The sequence below is a fragment of the Bos indicus x Bos taurus genome, chromosome 2 (assembly GCF_003369695.1).
Source record: "Bos indicus x Bos taurus breed Angus x Brahman F1 hybrid chromosome 2, Bos_hybrid_MaternalHap_v2.0, whole genome shotgun sequence".
NCBI classification, from domain to species: Eukaryota; Metazoa; Chordata; class Mammalia; order Artiodactyla; family Bovidae; genus Bos; species Bos indicus x Bos taurus.
The window spans coordinates 18,662,619-18,678,941 of NC_040077.1; the positions used below are offsets into that span (position 1 = coordinate 18,662,619).

At 43.5% G+C, this 16,323-nt stretch overlaps 1 protein-coding gene across 1 annotated transcript in view; it reads left to right on the forward strand.

Annotated features, from left to right (window-relative positions):
* Positions 1-3,090: 3,090 nt before the first annotated feature.
* The window catches only part of PDE11A (phosphodiesterase 11A), a 422,322-nt gene continuing 409,089 nt past the window's right edge, over positions 3,091-16,323 (forward strand). Inside the window, exon 1 of the mRNA XM_027556915.1 lies at positions 3,091-4,304. Coding sequence (XP_027412716.1) covers positions 3,417-4,304 — 888 coding nt within the window. The 5' untranslated portion in view covers positions 3,091-3,416. The remainder of the gene's footprint in view (positions 4,305-16,323) is intronic.

The following is a 16,323-nucleotide window of genomic DNA, read 5'->3' on the forward strand; positions in this document are numbered from 1 at the left end:
TTAGTACTTCATTTGTTACATATACATTTTTTCCACTGTATGGGTACACCACATTTTATTTATCCATTCATCAGTTGGTGGGCAATTGAACTGTTTCCTCTGAATTCTAGCAGGCATTTAACAACTAGCAATCGGGGGCGGTGGGGGGTGGGGGAAGTCCTGATTCATAGCATTTGTTGATTTCATGGTGTAAATACTCCCATCATGGCTGATTGCAAGCTACATGATGTCACTGAACATGAAGTTGGAGAGATGCTAAAACAAGCTCTTGTGAGCCCCTGCAAGCCAGCTCCAGCGTACTACCCTGATCATCTTTACTGTTAAGTCTCTCAAGTTACCAGAGACGTGGCCATACACTATTACTGTGTGGGTGTGTGTGCTCAGTCACTTCAGTCATGTCTGACTCTTTGTGACCCTATGGACTGTAGCCAGGCTTCTCTGTCCATGGATTCTCCAGGCAACAATACTGACCTGGGGATGGAATTGCATCTCCTGCGGCTCCTGCATTGCAGGCCTGGGAAACCCCATTATTATCTTAGGAATATAATAGTGATAATAATAAAAGTAATACAACAGGGTACTTTATTGAGCATTTTATTTGTATCAGGCACTCTGTTAAGAATTTTACCACTTTTAATTCTTGAACACAACTCATCCCCTTAGCAGTCTGCAGCTCCCAACTACCAATATTCTATGCTTGCTTCACTGTCTCCTAACTGATCTCTCTGCTGTTTCATAAATGCTCCCAACACATTACATCTCACAACTTCCACACCCTTCCTCTTCCTGGTACACTCTTTTCCACAGATATTAGTGTAGCTCATTTCCTCATTTCTACCAGATCTCTATTCAGGTAGAGACCTTTTCACCACCTCATCGCTTTATTTAATACTTTGCCAAGTTTTGTTTTTCTTCATTGCACCTATCACTGAAATTCTGATTTTGTATACAGTTGATGGGGGCAGGAGGAGAAGGGGATGAAAGAGGATGAGATGGCTGAATGGCATCACTGACTCGATGGACATGAGTTTGGGTGAACTCCAGGAGTTGGTGATGGACAGGGAGGCCTGGTGTGCTGCAGTTCATGGGGTCGCAAAGAGTCGGACACGACTGAGCGACTGAACTGAACTGAACTGACCCTTGAACAAAGTAGGGGTTAGGGGTGCTGACCCCTGTGCAGTTGAAAATCTACCTATAACTTATAGGTATCTACCTATAACTTATAGGTATGTCTGTATCAGTGTTTCTGCACTCATGGATTCGACCAACCCCAGACTGGGTAGTACTGTAGTATTTACTGCTGGAAAATAACTGTGTATTAGTGCACCTTCAGTTCAAACCCCTGTTGTTCGAGGGTCAACTGTATGTATTTCATTTGTTGACTGGCTGCCTCCCCAGCATAATGTAAGCTCCATGAAGGCAGGGTCTTTGTCCACAGTTGCATTCCCAGTGCCAAGGCCATGCCCTTAATCACAGCACTAAGCTGGGATATTTGGAATTTTTTAACAAGTGCCTCTCTTCTCCCTCTCTGCTCCTCCCATGGCTGTCAGAGGAATGTTTAGAGATCATTCTGCGCCAGCCCCTGCATCTCTGTTACCAGCAGAGCTAGGATTCCCCTGACACAGGTGGGAGACAACCCACTGATGTGGCTGAGACTGTGCCTCACTCTGGAGCCAACCTAAGTAGATCTGCACCCTGGCTCTGGCACCACCTCACTGTGTGTACTGGGTACATTACTCAACTTCGCAGAGTTTCCCATCTTTAGAACAAGATAATAAGAGTCCCCACATCATAAATTTGTTGTGAAGATTAACATGTTAGTTTAAAGTGATCAACATAGCAAGTGTGGTTTTCGCTGTGAGGACATCATCTGGAGTAAGCTTTATTTACTGTGGAGGTCACTTGCATGTCCCGCCACGTGGAAGCCCCATAAAAATGTCACTACCTGTTTCCTCTGCAGCTGGTTGCTGGCGTTCTGTAAGAGCTTGTCTAGATTGTCCTGCTGTCCCAGGGGACTGGATGGTTCTCCATCTGCTCTTGTTTCTCACAAGAGGAGACCCTTGGGCTTCAAGAAGGGGTCGTCAGGCTGGGTCTCTTTGCCAGGAAATTACCCAAGCTTAGCAAGTAGGTTGGAAAAGGCCCAAGGGGAACCTGGTGTCATTCTTAGCCTAACTAGCAGAGACTAGCCAGATCTGGAGAATCCATTGGGCTGGGGAAAGAAAAGCCTCCTACAGAGAAGAAACCTTTACCCACAGCCCTTGGATACTGAAACTAAAGGGAGCCTTGCCTTCCTTGCCAAACTGAGTGGAGAAAGAAGGAGATGGCAAGTCGTTCAGGAAAAGAAGAGTAGGCACCCTGTATGCAGGACTGACTTGGAAGGAAGCCCCGAGGCCCTTGAGTCTACTGTATGCTCAGGCTAGGCAGGGTTCCAAATCCAAGGAACTGTGTTTTACAGCCTCCTTCCGTGTACCACCCTCCTGTACCCAACCCCGGGTCCATGAATTTGGTTAAAGTCATGAATTGCTCAGACGGGGAACTTCATTTAGTAATTTCTGTAAATCCAGTTCCGTACTTATTTACTGAACACCCACAAGGAGCTGGGCAGTATTAGTGGGCAGTCCCAGGAATCCTAGGAGCCAAGAATCCACAGTCACATCCCAGAAAAATAATCCCCCTGTCTCTGAGCATCCTCATTTCCTCGGAGTCAGCGTCTGGGTCTGATCCCTGCAAAACATAAACACTTCCTAGTACTTGGGCTCCCACTGGGCTCCCGCGGGGCCTCGGTGAAACGCTGGAGGATTGAGGGGCGGGGAAGAGGGAGCGCTGGGGCGGTAAGGAAGGAAGGAGAGGGACAGAACGAGGTGCGTCTCCCCTCTAATCTTGTCCCAATCAGGACTCTGCGGGTCGTGTTCCCGGGCGCCGATTCCTGCCGGCCAGACTCTTCCAGGAACCGCCTGGCATCCTGGCCCGGGACTCTGGCGGGGCTGGAGCTCGCGTCTCCCTCCTCCCACCCTTCTCCTCCCTGGGGGACCCGCGCCTCACTCAGGGGCGTGTCCTGCCCTACCTCGCGTCCACAGTGGTCCACTCATCTGGTACAGGCAGCCGCGGCGGCGGCGGCAGGCGGAGCGAGAGCCGCGGTCGCTCGGGTTTTCAGCGCGAGCCGTAGCCGCGGCAGCAGCGCCGTGAGGACACCTGTGCGGCGCACAAGTAGCAGGAACGGGGTGTGGGGTTCCTGCCAGCCGCCGTCTGAGCCCGAAAGAAGGGGCGCCTCCCAGCCCCTTGGGATTCCACTGGTCTGCAGAAGCTCGGGGCCGGGATCCTGGTGGGGTAGCCATGGGCAGGACCAGCTAGAGGCCGGAGCAGAGACTCGTTTGGTCCCAGTGTAGAGAGGCAGAGGGAAAGCTGAGTCTGGGACCATGACGGCCTCCCGCCTGGACTTTGGGGAGGTGGAAACTTTCCTGGACAGGCACCCAGAGTTGTTGGAAGATTACCTGATGCGGAAGGGGAAGCAGGAGATGGTGGAGAAGTGGATGCAGAGGCACGGGCAGGGTCAAGGGGCTGTAGGCCCGAGGTCCACCCCGGCCGCCAGCACGAGCGGTGGCGGAGGCAGCGGCAGCCCTGGACCCGACGGCTCTGCCAGCAGCCAGCCCACCCCGGGCGGTGGGGAGTGTAGGGGGGGCCCCATGGGTCCCAGCTGGGCCAGTGGCAGCCGGGGCGATGGGAGCCTGCAGCGGAGAGCTTCTCAGAAGGAGCTGAGGAAGAGTTTTGCCCGCTCCAAGGCCATCCATGTGAACAGGACCTACGACGAACAAGTGACCTCCCGGGCCCAGGAGCCCCTGAGCAGTGTGCGGCGGAGGGCGCTTCTCCGGAAGGCCAGCTCCCTGCCCCCAACCACCGCCCACATTCTCAGCGCCCTGCTGGAATCGCGGGTGAATCTGCCTCAGTACCCCCCTACGGCCATGGACTACAAGTGCCACCTCAAAAAGCATAACGAGCGACAGTTCTTCCTGGAACTGGTCAAAGATATCTCCAATGACCTTGACCTTACCAGTCTGAGCTACAAGATCCTCATCTTCGTCTGCCTCATGGTGGACGCAGACCGCTGCTCTCTCTTCCTGGTGGAAGGGGCGGCTGCTGGCAAGAAGAGCCTGGTCTCCAAATTCTTTGATGTGCATGCAGGAACCCCACTGCTGCCCTGCAGCAGCACAGAAAACTCAAACGAGGTGCAGGTCCCTTGGGGCAAAGGTATCATTGGTTATGTCGGGGAGCATGGAGAGACGGTCAACATTCCTGATGCCTACCAGGTAGGACTTTGCATTGTCCCCTTCCAGAGCCCCATTGGTCTGGGAGCCAAGCCTTCTGTTACCGTTTGGCATCCACAAACACATTAACTTAGATTCTTTACTGTATGAATTTTGCTATTTAAATTCCGAGTTTAGATTAGTTTGAATATTACTATACCTTCTTTGATAGAATGGTCTTTTACTAACACTCAGTGGCTTGTGGAAAATTCATATAACACATAGGGATACATTTTTGTATCCAGTAATACCTCATGTTTCTTTGTCAAGATACCTTGTCTTTAAGAATATCAGTGTATGATTTTAGAATGCATTTTTTTTAGGTGCTGGAAAAAGATGTCTACTCCAGAATTCCAGTGTTAGTCTGAAGAAAATGGGTATATTGGTGTCTCTGATGTCATTTGGGGACCATAATGCATTTCATTCTCATTCCAGATTGGGAGGGGATCAAAGTGCCTAGCTATTTCCTTAGCCCCTTCTCTTACATGAGTTCCAAGGTAAGGAAGATGAAGAAAAGAGGAGGAAAGTCAAGGGAAGAAAGGGCCCCTGATCCATTCATGCCTTTTTTTTTTTTTTTTTTTTAGCATCTATTTTAACTGCTTCTGTTGTGGAGTTGAGAGAAGTTGGACAAATTGAAGAGTTATTTAGGTTTGAATCTAGCATTATCTGCAGTGGGCTCTTGACCGAGCATGTAGGTTTTTAGTTTGTGAAGCAAATGAAAAATGGATAATTTTCTAGCAATTCCAAAGGCAATAAGCATGGTGAATGTGCTGGATTCAGGTACAGAAGGAAGCCCATCATGCTGTTGTCTAGTGTTTCTAAGCCTTTCATTTTCACAGTGATTTGAACTTGCTATTAGATCATGGTTCTGAAAGTCAGTCCATTCTAATTTCTTCAGTATCACTTCCCTGAACATAATGAAACCAGATGCCACTTTCTAGGAGACTTCTTTGGGTTGGTAATAATGGACAGTTCTATTCCTTGGTCATGAAAGTTTTGTTGTCATTTGATGAGCACTTCTAGTTGTCTAATAAAGCTGCAGGTTTTTCTTGAGTTTGATGCTGTTGCTCAGAGTAGCAAAAATGGTGGGAAGGACCCTAAAAGTAAAATTTTTTCTGTTTCATCTGAAAGTTGGTAATATTAGATAGAAAATTGAGGAGCTTATCTTGAAACCAAGTTTCTTGTTTTTGTGGGATGTCTATCAATATCATGTTTTAATGTCAAGGAATGCCTATCACAATACCATTTTTGTTAACTTGTTTACTGATTATATTCATTATTCATTATGTCCTTCTTAAAGACTTTGATCAGTTTAGGACAAACAAGCAATGGGTGATCTTTAATAGGTATCTATTTCTCTATAACCCTAGAAAACCATGGGAAGAAATAAAAACATTTAATAATTGAAATGTTGAAGATTCTGTAAAAAGTTGAACAGTCACAAACTTTTCTTTCTCATTATTTCTACATCCTTATTGTGTGTTTGGGTGGAAAAAAAATCCCTTCCTGGTAGGATGATGCTTGTTATAGCCTGGAATTGCAGTCTTTTCTCTCTATTGCTTTTACTTTCTTGTTATTCCCCAATTGATTTTCTCCCATTTCTGTAGCTTTTATTTTTTACTCCCTTCTGCTAGCTCCTAACTTGTATTTAATACTGTTCATATATACTGTCTTCTCTTCAATAGCATAATTCTCAGCTTCCTCAGCAGTTAACTTGTCTTCCTGCTGCCTAGTATTTTGCTAGAGGTGTTATCACAGGCATAGAAAATCAGGCTTTCAGAAGCTGATGTTTCTTCTGGGCCCTACTCTTATTCTGAAGACAGAGGGTAAAGCAGAGTTGCCTTTTAATGTTGGAAACTGACATTGAGAATGAAGAGTTCTTTTTACCTTCCCTGGGTAGTAATGATGGCTGTAAAGACTGGGTTGGTGGGAGAACTGGCCAAAGACAGGAAGGGAAAGAGTTATAGAATTATAGGGTTTGAGATCTTGATCCACTCCTTGCTTAGGAAATTTCTCTTGTCTTTCTCCATTGGTTTCTTTCAAAATATATATTTTTGACCTGGTGTGTTTTTCTTCATTTTTATTTCACTACTTTTCTTTGATAAAATTATTATTTTTTTCTTTATTATGGTACACTAGTCACCACTAGTGTGACTCTGGGAGAATTTTGTGATTTCTGAGTCTCAATTTACTCATGTGAAATGGGAATAATAACACCTCTGTAGTAAAGATCAAGAGAAGGCAATGGCACCCCACTCCAGTGTTCTTGCCTGGAGAATCCCAAGGATGGGGGAGCCTGGTGGGCTGCTGTCTATGGGGTCACACAGAGTCGAACATGACTGAAGTGACTTAGCAGTAGCAGCAGTAAAGATCATTGTTTTGAAAATAAAGTGAGATGCTGCATTAAAGCCCCCCCCCGCAACAGTACCTGGCACATTTCAGTTATTCAGGAAATGGTAACAGTTTATGATGACAACAATGATATCTGGTTTACTAGTGTTCTTCTTTTTCCTCTTTCTCTCATTTTTAATTGTTTTTCTTCTTATCTGGGGCTGAGATATGAACTCAGCACATATTGACCAGCCTTATCTTTCCCTAAGTCATACTCCACCCTTAAATTAAATATTTTGGAACTAACTTTTCATTCAAGGAATATGGAAATGTCTACTCTTTCACCCCCTGCTTAAGATTACTCTAAATATGATTGAAAAATCTTGACCATATCTTATCCTATCAAAAGTTCTACATTTTGTTCCTTTTAGAGCTCATGCAATTTAAAGCTTTTTATAGTGTTGTATTAATATTGCATCCTTCCCAAGTTATAGTATTTTCACTTATCCTTTCCATTTCCTATTATAGATTTCTCTTAATGAAAACTGAAAACCTTCCAAATGCATGTTCTCTTATCAAAATATTGTCATAATTCTGATCATATATGTAAACATCTTGAAGTTCCTATGTGGAAATATAACTATCCTCTCTGATTTTTTGTTAACTCTATTTTTAAGACATTTCTTGCTTAGGTTCAACTAGTGTGCTTTTTTTTCTTCAGGAGATGAACTTATCACATGGGGTTTGAAAATTTAATTATTTAATAAAAGTGATGATCCCCTTAGAGGTTCAGAATGTGGGTGAGAGAAAGGCACTGAAAATGCTTATGAAATTATGATAATAAGCACGGCACCCTGAAGTCAAGAGTAGACTAATGAGGTACTAAAGTTGAGTAAAAGTTTTGAAAGCAAAAATACTCCTTAGTTGATTTCATTATTTTTCATTACTTTCCTCAATTAGTCCTAAAAACAGACTTGAAATTAGGAGACAAAGAATTGCAAATGAAAAAAAAAATTCCTTTTACATATTCAGTGTAGCTCACAGTGACTGCAAGCTACCTTTTCCTCTGTCAGCTATAAGTTATTAAACAACCCACTTTAATATAGTAATGAAAAATTGCCCTCAAGAGGTTGAAAATAAGAGCACTCAAATAACAGGTGTTCTCTTTGAAGTAATTCTAAGCACTCAGAGTATAGCACTTTAAACATTAATAAAAAGTGTGAGATGATATTTTAGTTAGTGTTGGTAATGATGCTACAGGTGTTTGATAGGCTTTGGGTTTGAAAAACAGTCAGGATGTTTTGTTAGATGAGCTGAGAGGAGTAAAGGGGATGACGCAGAAGGGTTACAGGTGTGCCAGGCTTTCAGAAAACCTGATCTGTTTACACAACAGATGCATTTATTCATCAGTTCCAACAAACATACACTGAGTGCCTATTATACCTAAGTCCAAGCCAGGGGGCCTGTGAGTGTACAGAAGCAAGTACTTGCTTTTTTGCTTTCCAGGTACTTCCAAGTACAAGGTTGTGAACTATTCATGAACAAGTAATGCCAAGCGGCACTAAATAAATGACACAAACCGAATAGCATTAGTCACAGAGGAGAATGGAGTCACACTGTGACTTGGCTCATTATAGAAGACTTCATGGAGGAGGTGTCATTCAAACTGGGACAAGGGTTAGATTTCACTGTTGGAGATAGTTGTGGAGTAGGGAAAGGCATCCAGGTACAGCAAAGCGACCTCAGCACACGCACAGTAACGGGCAACCCAAAATATGTATAGAGGAGAGTGTGTGCTTTAATTTGGCCAAAGTATTGCACATGCTATAGGATGAGTATGCAAAAGCAGGGTGACGGCAAAGGAAAGAATCTTGAGTACCTGACTAAAGAATTTGGGCTTCCCTAACAATAAGCCATGGGGCTTCCCAGACGGCTCAGTGGTAATGAATCCCCCTATTAAGCAGGAGACATAGGTTTGATCCCTGAAGAAGGAAATGGCAACCCACCCCAATATTCTTGGAAGACTGGAGAAGGAAAGACCCCCCTCAACTCCCCAGCCAGAGAAGAAAATGGCAACCCACTCCAGAAGTCTTGTCTGGGAAGTCCCATGGACGGAGGAGGCCGGTGGGCTATAGTCCATGGGGTCACAAAAGAGTTGGACATGACTTAGTGACTAAACAAAGACAACAGTAAGCCACAGGAAGCGTTTGAGACCTTTTTAGCATGGTCAGAATGGTGTTTTGGGTAACCTGGTGGCAGTGGCTGAATGGATTGAATAAGGAGAGGCTCAAAACTGTGAAAATAATTTGGAATCTATTATGATGGCATGGTGGAGCCAGATGAACTACTGCACTAAAGCACGAAAAGTAGGAATAGACAGCAGAATTATGTGGGGATGTCCTGCAGGTGTGAATTTGGGCAAGGAGAGAGGGAAGTCAGTGATGACTCAGATTCTACACCTGGGAAATATGGAGACGGGTAATGCTGTCATTAAAAATAGAAAGAGAGGCTTGAATGAGTAGAGATTTTAAGTGGAGCCAGCTACATAACTTGTGGAGCTTGGTACAAAATTATTAAGCAGGAGCCTGGCTGGAGGTGGAGAAGGCAATATTGCCTTCCCAAGGGTCTGCTGCCCCAACCCCCAGCACATGTGTGACCCTCAAGTGGTTTCAACTTTCATGCTGAGAAATTCTCAGTACCTGGCCTGTGAGCGAGAGGCCCTTTTGAGTTGCCCGCTGAATGCGCCGTAGAGCTGCCAGCTCTGGGTGGGGATGACCACCGCCTTGTTCCTCTTCATGATGGAGTGGGGCATGCACCTGACCCTTGGCCCATCCCACCCAGACCCCAGCCAGGAGCAGAGGGCAATGGCCAATCAGTTGGGCCTCACCTCCAACTGCTTGTGGCTTCTGGTCTCAGGGCAGGGCTGACCAGGTGTATACTGGGCGGGGTTTGGGGTACCAGGCAGTAGGAATCAGTGGCCAAGAACCAATCCTAGGCAGGCAGTGGGGTGGGAGACTGACTGTGAGCTCTGGACTCATACACCATTGTCCTAGTGGACTTCATTTACAAAGCATGACTTCAAAGATGAAATTATTGAGAATTTCACACAGCCACAGCATTAAACCTCAAGCAGGGAGCCCCCATGCAATTGCACCGGTTACATGCTTAAGAGGCCAGCCCTGATTCTGAGTCACACTGAGTCTTAGGTGGAAGAGTTCAATTTTATTCCAGTCTAGTGTTTACTGCTTTTGTATGGCCTCAGCTCCATCCTAATTAAATTCTGTGCTGTTTTAAATGCCCAAATAGTGCTTTTCTATTTCTGTGTTTTTCATCCTTTCTGCCAGGATGCCTCTTTCCCTATCTTTGTTCATTCAGGTCTTGCTTTGCCTTCTCATGATGTAAGAAAGGAGAGCTGATTGCTTCTCCTTGAAGAGACAAAAAACCAAACAAAAAATTATGCAGAAAGTTATATTTAAGAATGCATTGTACTATACTGCTATTATTAACACATATAAAATAATAATAAAGTGATATATAATAACTCCTTTTCACAGAATTTCATTGTTCACTTTATTTTAGAATAATCTTCATTGAAATAAATACATTTAAAAGTGTTTGGTTTCAGAAGGGATCAACTTCATGTGTATAGAATATTCAATGGTAAATATGCTTCATTTCCTGATAAGCCAGTGCGGACCAACATGGGTCTACAGCCCTGTGATTGAGTTGCTGAGATTTGCTCAAAAGGCAGATGTTCATCTCACCCCACACTAGAATTACAAAGGAATTTCATGAAATCTTGTCTCAGCTTTCTACATGGTGTTTTAAAAATTCCCTCAAGCCGATAACCATGTTCACTAGCCCAGAACGAGAATTGATTTTGTGTTTGAAGCAGGAAACATTTGCTATTTCAGCTGCTCTTCCTGACAGACACACGATCATGATAAACACAGTGACAAATAGCATTTGCTGCTTTGAACATGAGGAGAGATTACAGAAAAGTACAGTTCCTACAGAATCATGGAGAGGTAATTTAAGGTTAACTGAATTTTTTTTTTTCCCAGCCCATAAGCTAAATGTTTACTAATCTGACCAATTTATTTTGGTTCCTAAGGTTGGGGTCACCTGTTTATTTACAAGCTGGCTTAATTTGGAAGTCAGCGTTTCATGTTTAATATAGTGTTGAGGAGTCATATGAAGCTTTCCACTGAAAAAAGCTTTGAGTTGTTTCATAGGAAAGTCAACAAGATATTTGAGTCCATTACTTGCTACTTTAGTCACTTATTTTAAGGGTGGTTTGCATTTAACCACATTCTTTTGGAAAGAGGAATTTGAATCATAAAAGAAGTAGTTTACTCATAAATAGTGGGTTGGATTTCTAATATTTTGGGAGAAACTTTGGTTTCCAATCATTCATAGGCATTCAGGCTAAATTTATTTGTTTATTTATTTATTTTTAGGATTAAAATAGTAAAGAAATTTTCCTGGTGTAAAAAGGTGTTTATTTTCTATAACTCCAAGAGTTGTTTCAATGACTGAATAGTGTTTCACACATTAATGATAAATTCTGTTTCCTTTCCTAAAATATAGCTTTAGGCTGTTGCAAATTTAGTTGAAGAGATCATTTCCACCTGAGTGAAAAAAAAAATGAGGAACCTTTGAGATGTCTTTTTAGGGTATCAATTTTTAAAAAACGTAAACGTGATAGAAGGGAAACGGAAGTTCTGCTGTTGATTAAGAAGAACTCTGTTTATGGAGCGCTAACTAAGGGCCTGGCATTAGCTATTGAACAGGCATTGCCTCTTTTAATCCTCTCAACAATCCCCAGAGGTAGCTATTACCACCCGATTTTATAGAAGAAGAAACTAAAGCTTGGAGAGGTTAAGAAATTTGCTGAAAGTCACTCAGCTGTTAAGTGAGGGAGCTGGGATTCAAGGTGAGGTCTTGGGACTGTAAAACCTTCATGCCCAGGCACTCTTAGTGTGGTCTCTGCTGACCATTGACTGTTGTGTGTATATTTCGGTCTGTCCCTTTGCCTTTTCTTTTTCTCCACCCATTTAAACATTTAAATTCTCTCATCCTTGAAAGCCCATCTTCACGAAACTCTTTCTGATCCCTGGCCCATCCCACCTGAACTGGATATAGTCTCTTCTTGCTTTGAACTTCTGTAATGCTTTAAATCATGCTGGGCTTGAGGAAGCACAAGCTGGAATCAAGATTGCCAGGAGAAATATCAATAACCTCAGATATGCAGATGATACCACCCTTATGGCAGAAAGTAAAGAAGAACTAAAGAGCCTCTTGATGAAAGTGAAAGAGGAGAGTGAAAACGTTGGCTTAAAGCTCAACATTCAGAAAACTAAGATCATGGCATCCAGTCCCATCAGTTCAGTTCAGTTCAGTCACTCAGTTGTGTCTGACTCTTTGCAACCCCATGAACCGCAGCACACCAGGCCTCCCTGTCCATCACCAACTCCCAGAGTCCACCCAAACCCATGTCCATTGAGCCGGTGACGCCATCATCCAACCATCTCATCCTCTGTTGTTCCCTTCTCCTCTTGCCCTTAATCTTTCCCAGCATCAGGGTCTTTTCAAATGAGTCAGCTCTTTGCATCAGGTGCCAAAATATTGGAGTTTCAGCTTCAACAACAGACCTTCCATTGAACACCCAGGACTGACCTCCTTTAGGATGGACTGGTTGGATCTCCTTGAAGTCCAAGGGACTCTCAAGAGTCTTCTCCAACACCACAGTTCAAAAGCATCAATTCTTTGATGCTTAGCTTTTTTTATAGTCCAACTCTCACATCCATACATGAACACTGGAAAAACCATAGCCTTGACTAGATGGACCTTTGTTGGCGAAGTAATGTCTCTGCTTTTTAATATGCTATCTAGGTTGGTCATAACTTTCCTTCCAAGGAGTAAGTGTCTTTTAATTTCATGGCTGCAGTCACCATCTGCAGTGATTTTGGAGTCCAGAAAAATAAAGTCAGCCACTGATTCCACTGTTTCCCCATCTATTTCCCATGAAGTGATGGAACCAGATGCCATGATCTTAGTTTTCTGAATGTTGAGCTTTAAGCCAACTTTTTCACTCTCCTCTTTCACGTTCATCAAGAGGCTCTTTAGTTCTTCTTCACTTTCTGCCATAAGGGTGCTATCATCTGCATATCTGAGGTTGTTGATATTTCTCCTGGCAATCTTGATTCCAGCTTGTGCTTCTTCCAGCCCAACGTTTCTCATGATGTACTCTGCATATAAGTTAAATAAGCAGGGTGACAATATACAGCCTTGATGTACTCCTTTTCTTATTTGGAACCAGTCTGTTTTCCATGTCCAGTTCTAACTGTTGCTTCCTGACCTGCATACAAGTTTCTCAAGAGGTCAGGGTCTGGTATTCCCATCTCTTTCAGAATTTTCCACAGTTTATTGTGATCCATACAGTCAAAGGCTATGGCATAGTTAATAAAGCAGAAATAGATGTTTTTCTGGAGCTCTCTTGCTTTTTCCATGATCCAGTGGATGTTGGCAATTTGTTCTCTGGTTCCTCTGCCTTTTCTAAATCCAGCTTGAACATCTGGAAGTTCACAGTTCACATATTGCTAAAGCCTGGCTTGGAGAATTTTAAGCATCACTTTACTAGTGTGTGAGATGAGTGCAATTGTGCGGTAGTTTGAGCATTCTTTGGCATTGCCTTTCTTTGGGATTGGAATGAAATCTGACCTTTTCCAGTCCTGTGGCCACTGCTGAGTTTTCCAAATTTGCTGGCATATTGAGTGCAGCACTTTCACAGCATCATCTTTCAGGATTTGAAATAGCTCAACTAGAATTCCATCACTTCCTCTAGCTTTGTTTGCAGTGATGCTTCCTAAGGCCCACTTGACTTCACATTCCAGAACGTCTGGCTCTAGGTGAATGATTACACCACCATGATTATCTGGGTCGTGAAGATCTTTTTTGTACAGTTCTTCTGTGTATTCTTGCCACCTCTTCTTAATATCTTCTGCTTCTGTTAGGTCCCTACTATCTATCCTTTATTGTGCCCATCTTTGCATGAAATGTTCCCTTGATATCTCTAATTTTCTTGAAGAGATCTCCAGTCTTTCCCATTCTATTGTTTTTCTCTATTTCTTTGCATTGATCACTGAGGAAGGCTTTCTTATCTCTCCTTACTATTCTTTGGTCCCATCACTTCATGGCAAATAGATGGGGAACAGTGGAAACAGTGGCTGACTTTTTTGGGGGGGGCTCCAAAATCACTGCAGATGGTGATTGCAGCCATGAAATTAAAAGATGTTTACTCCTCCGAAGGAAAGTTAGGACCAACGTAGACAGCACATTAAAAAGACGGAGACATTACTTTGCCAACAAAGATCCATCTAGTCAAGGCTATGGTTTTTCCAGTAGTCATGTATGGATGTGAGAGTTGGACTGTGAAGAAAGCTGAGTGCAGAAGAATTGATGCTTTTGAACTGTGGTGTTGGAGAAGACTCTTGAGAGTCCCTTGGACTTCAAGGAGATCCAACCAGTCCATCCTAAAGGAGGTCAGTCCTGGGTGTTCATTGGAAGGTCTGTTGTTGAAGCTAAAACTCCAATATTTTGGCACCTGATGCAAAGAGCTGACTCATTTGAAAAGACCCTGATGCTGGGAAAGATTAAGGGCAAGAGGAGAAGGGAACGACAGAGGATGAGATGGTTGGATGATGGCGTCACCGGCTCAATGGACATGCGTTTGGGTGGACCCTGGGAGTTGGTGAACAGGGAGGCCTGGCATGCTGCGGTTTATGGGGTCGCAAAGAGTCGGACACAATTAAGTGACTGAACTGAACTGAATGCTTTAAATATGCTTCTTTCTGAGTACATAAGTGACTACTTGACTGCGAACTAAATATCATGACTTTTTTCATTCACTGTAGTGTAGAGCCTAACACAAGGTTTTCTATTCAATTGAATAATTATCACTGACACCTCCTTATATGGTTAGTTCAACCACCTCTAAGCAGAAATTTTAGCCTATTCAGCCAATATAACTAATATTTATTCAGTGAATGTGGACAGTTAAACCAGGAAATTCATTTCCTGAGCACATCTTTTAATTGTTTGTACCTTATTTTATAGATTAAAAAAATAGGAGCTTATAAAGCCTAGGTAACTGGTGAGTTATCTGAGCTGCTTTTCTGCATTAATTGATTTTTATGTTCATTGCTGGAACCAGCCCCCATCTTCTCATCCCTCCACTGTTTGTTTGTTTTCCTTTTACTTCATTTCATGTGGAGACCGTATTATAGAGAAAGTGGACTGCCGCTGACCAAATGATAACAACAAGCAACAGCCTACTGCCAGCTTCTTCAAAACAAAAACAGGCTGAGGCATGACTGTTCCAGCTAATTGAACTTTCTACTTTTCTATGATTACCTCATTTATAAGAAATGAGGATGACAGAGGCTGAGATGGTTGGATGACATCACTGACTCAATGGACATGAGTTTGAGCAAGCTCTGGGTGATGGTGATGGACAGGGAAGCCTGGTGTGCTGCAGTCCATGGGGTCTCAAAGAGTCAGATATGACTGATCTGAACTGACTGACCTCATTCATATAGTATAACTTATTGAAGATAAAACACCCCTTCCAGGATTAGATCTTGAAAACATTAGGACTTTTTCTTTGAAAATATTTTCAGATATGGGGGATTATATTGACCAACCTTATACTTACTTATAATGTGCTTATGGAGCTCTTTATTATATTGATCAACCTTTCAGGGTTTATTGATTGCATATCTTATGTTTCATATACTCAAAAGGTCTCAAAAAAAGTCTAACTTCTGAGACGATTGCATTTTACATCCTACTCTTCCCAAGATGTAGTTATTAGATGTCCACTGGGCATGTCCAAGTGGAAGCCATCTCTTTCCCTTCTGTTCCTTCCAGTTATGTCACCAGTAAATTTAGCTGTTTGCTACACCTCCTCCTCAGCCCTCCTGGTATTTAAGGGTAAACAGTACAGCTACACTTGCTTTGTAGAAATGAGCTGCTACTCCTAGATCTGAAGAGGAGGGTGCAACTACCAGAGTCCTGTGGGAGTTACAGGGCTCTCTCTGTGCTTTCCCACAGGGCTGGGAGAGGAGCTCAGCCACTGGCAAACCATGACCTGGACCAGAGGGGCCAGAGGAGCATCACCTTCTCACACCCTCTCTGGCCTGCCATTGCCACTCATTGGTTGAACCCAGGCTTGGTTGAGACAAAGGGAGCCCTGGTACAGTGGGTCATAGGAGTCAGCCTCCTGGCACAGGACAGGGCAGTGGAAGGTGGCAAGTGCATCTGGTGAACCAAATGGGGACTATCCAGAGTCACCAAGGATATTAGTTTATTCACCAGGGATGTAAATGTGTAGGGAGACCAAGTCAGGTAGGAATATCCCTCACTGAACGCTGAGTTTCATGAGTCTAGAGCACAGAGATTGAAATCCGTTGAAAACAGTGTGGAAATGCTCTCTTTGGTGCTCTTATTCTCTCCAAGCAGTTCTGGTTACTCCTGATGTCCTATTTCCCAGAAGAAATCCTATAGGAGGCAACCTGGGCCAAAGACACTCTCAGGGAAGAGATGACATTGGTCTAGTTTATGGAAGCTCTTCCCTGCAATGCCTGATTAATCCCATTTGTTTGAGAATTGAATTCTTAGATCACTAATT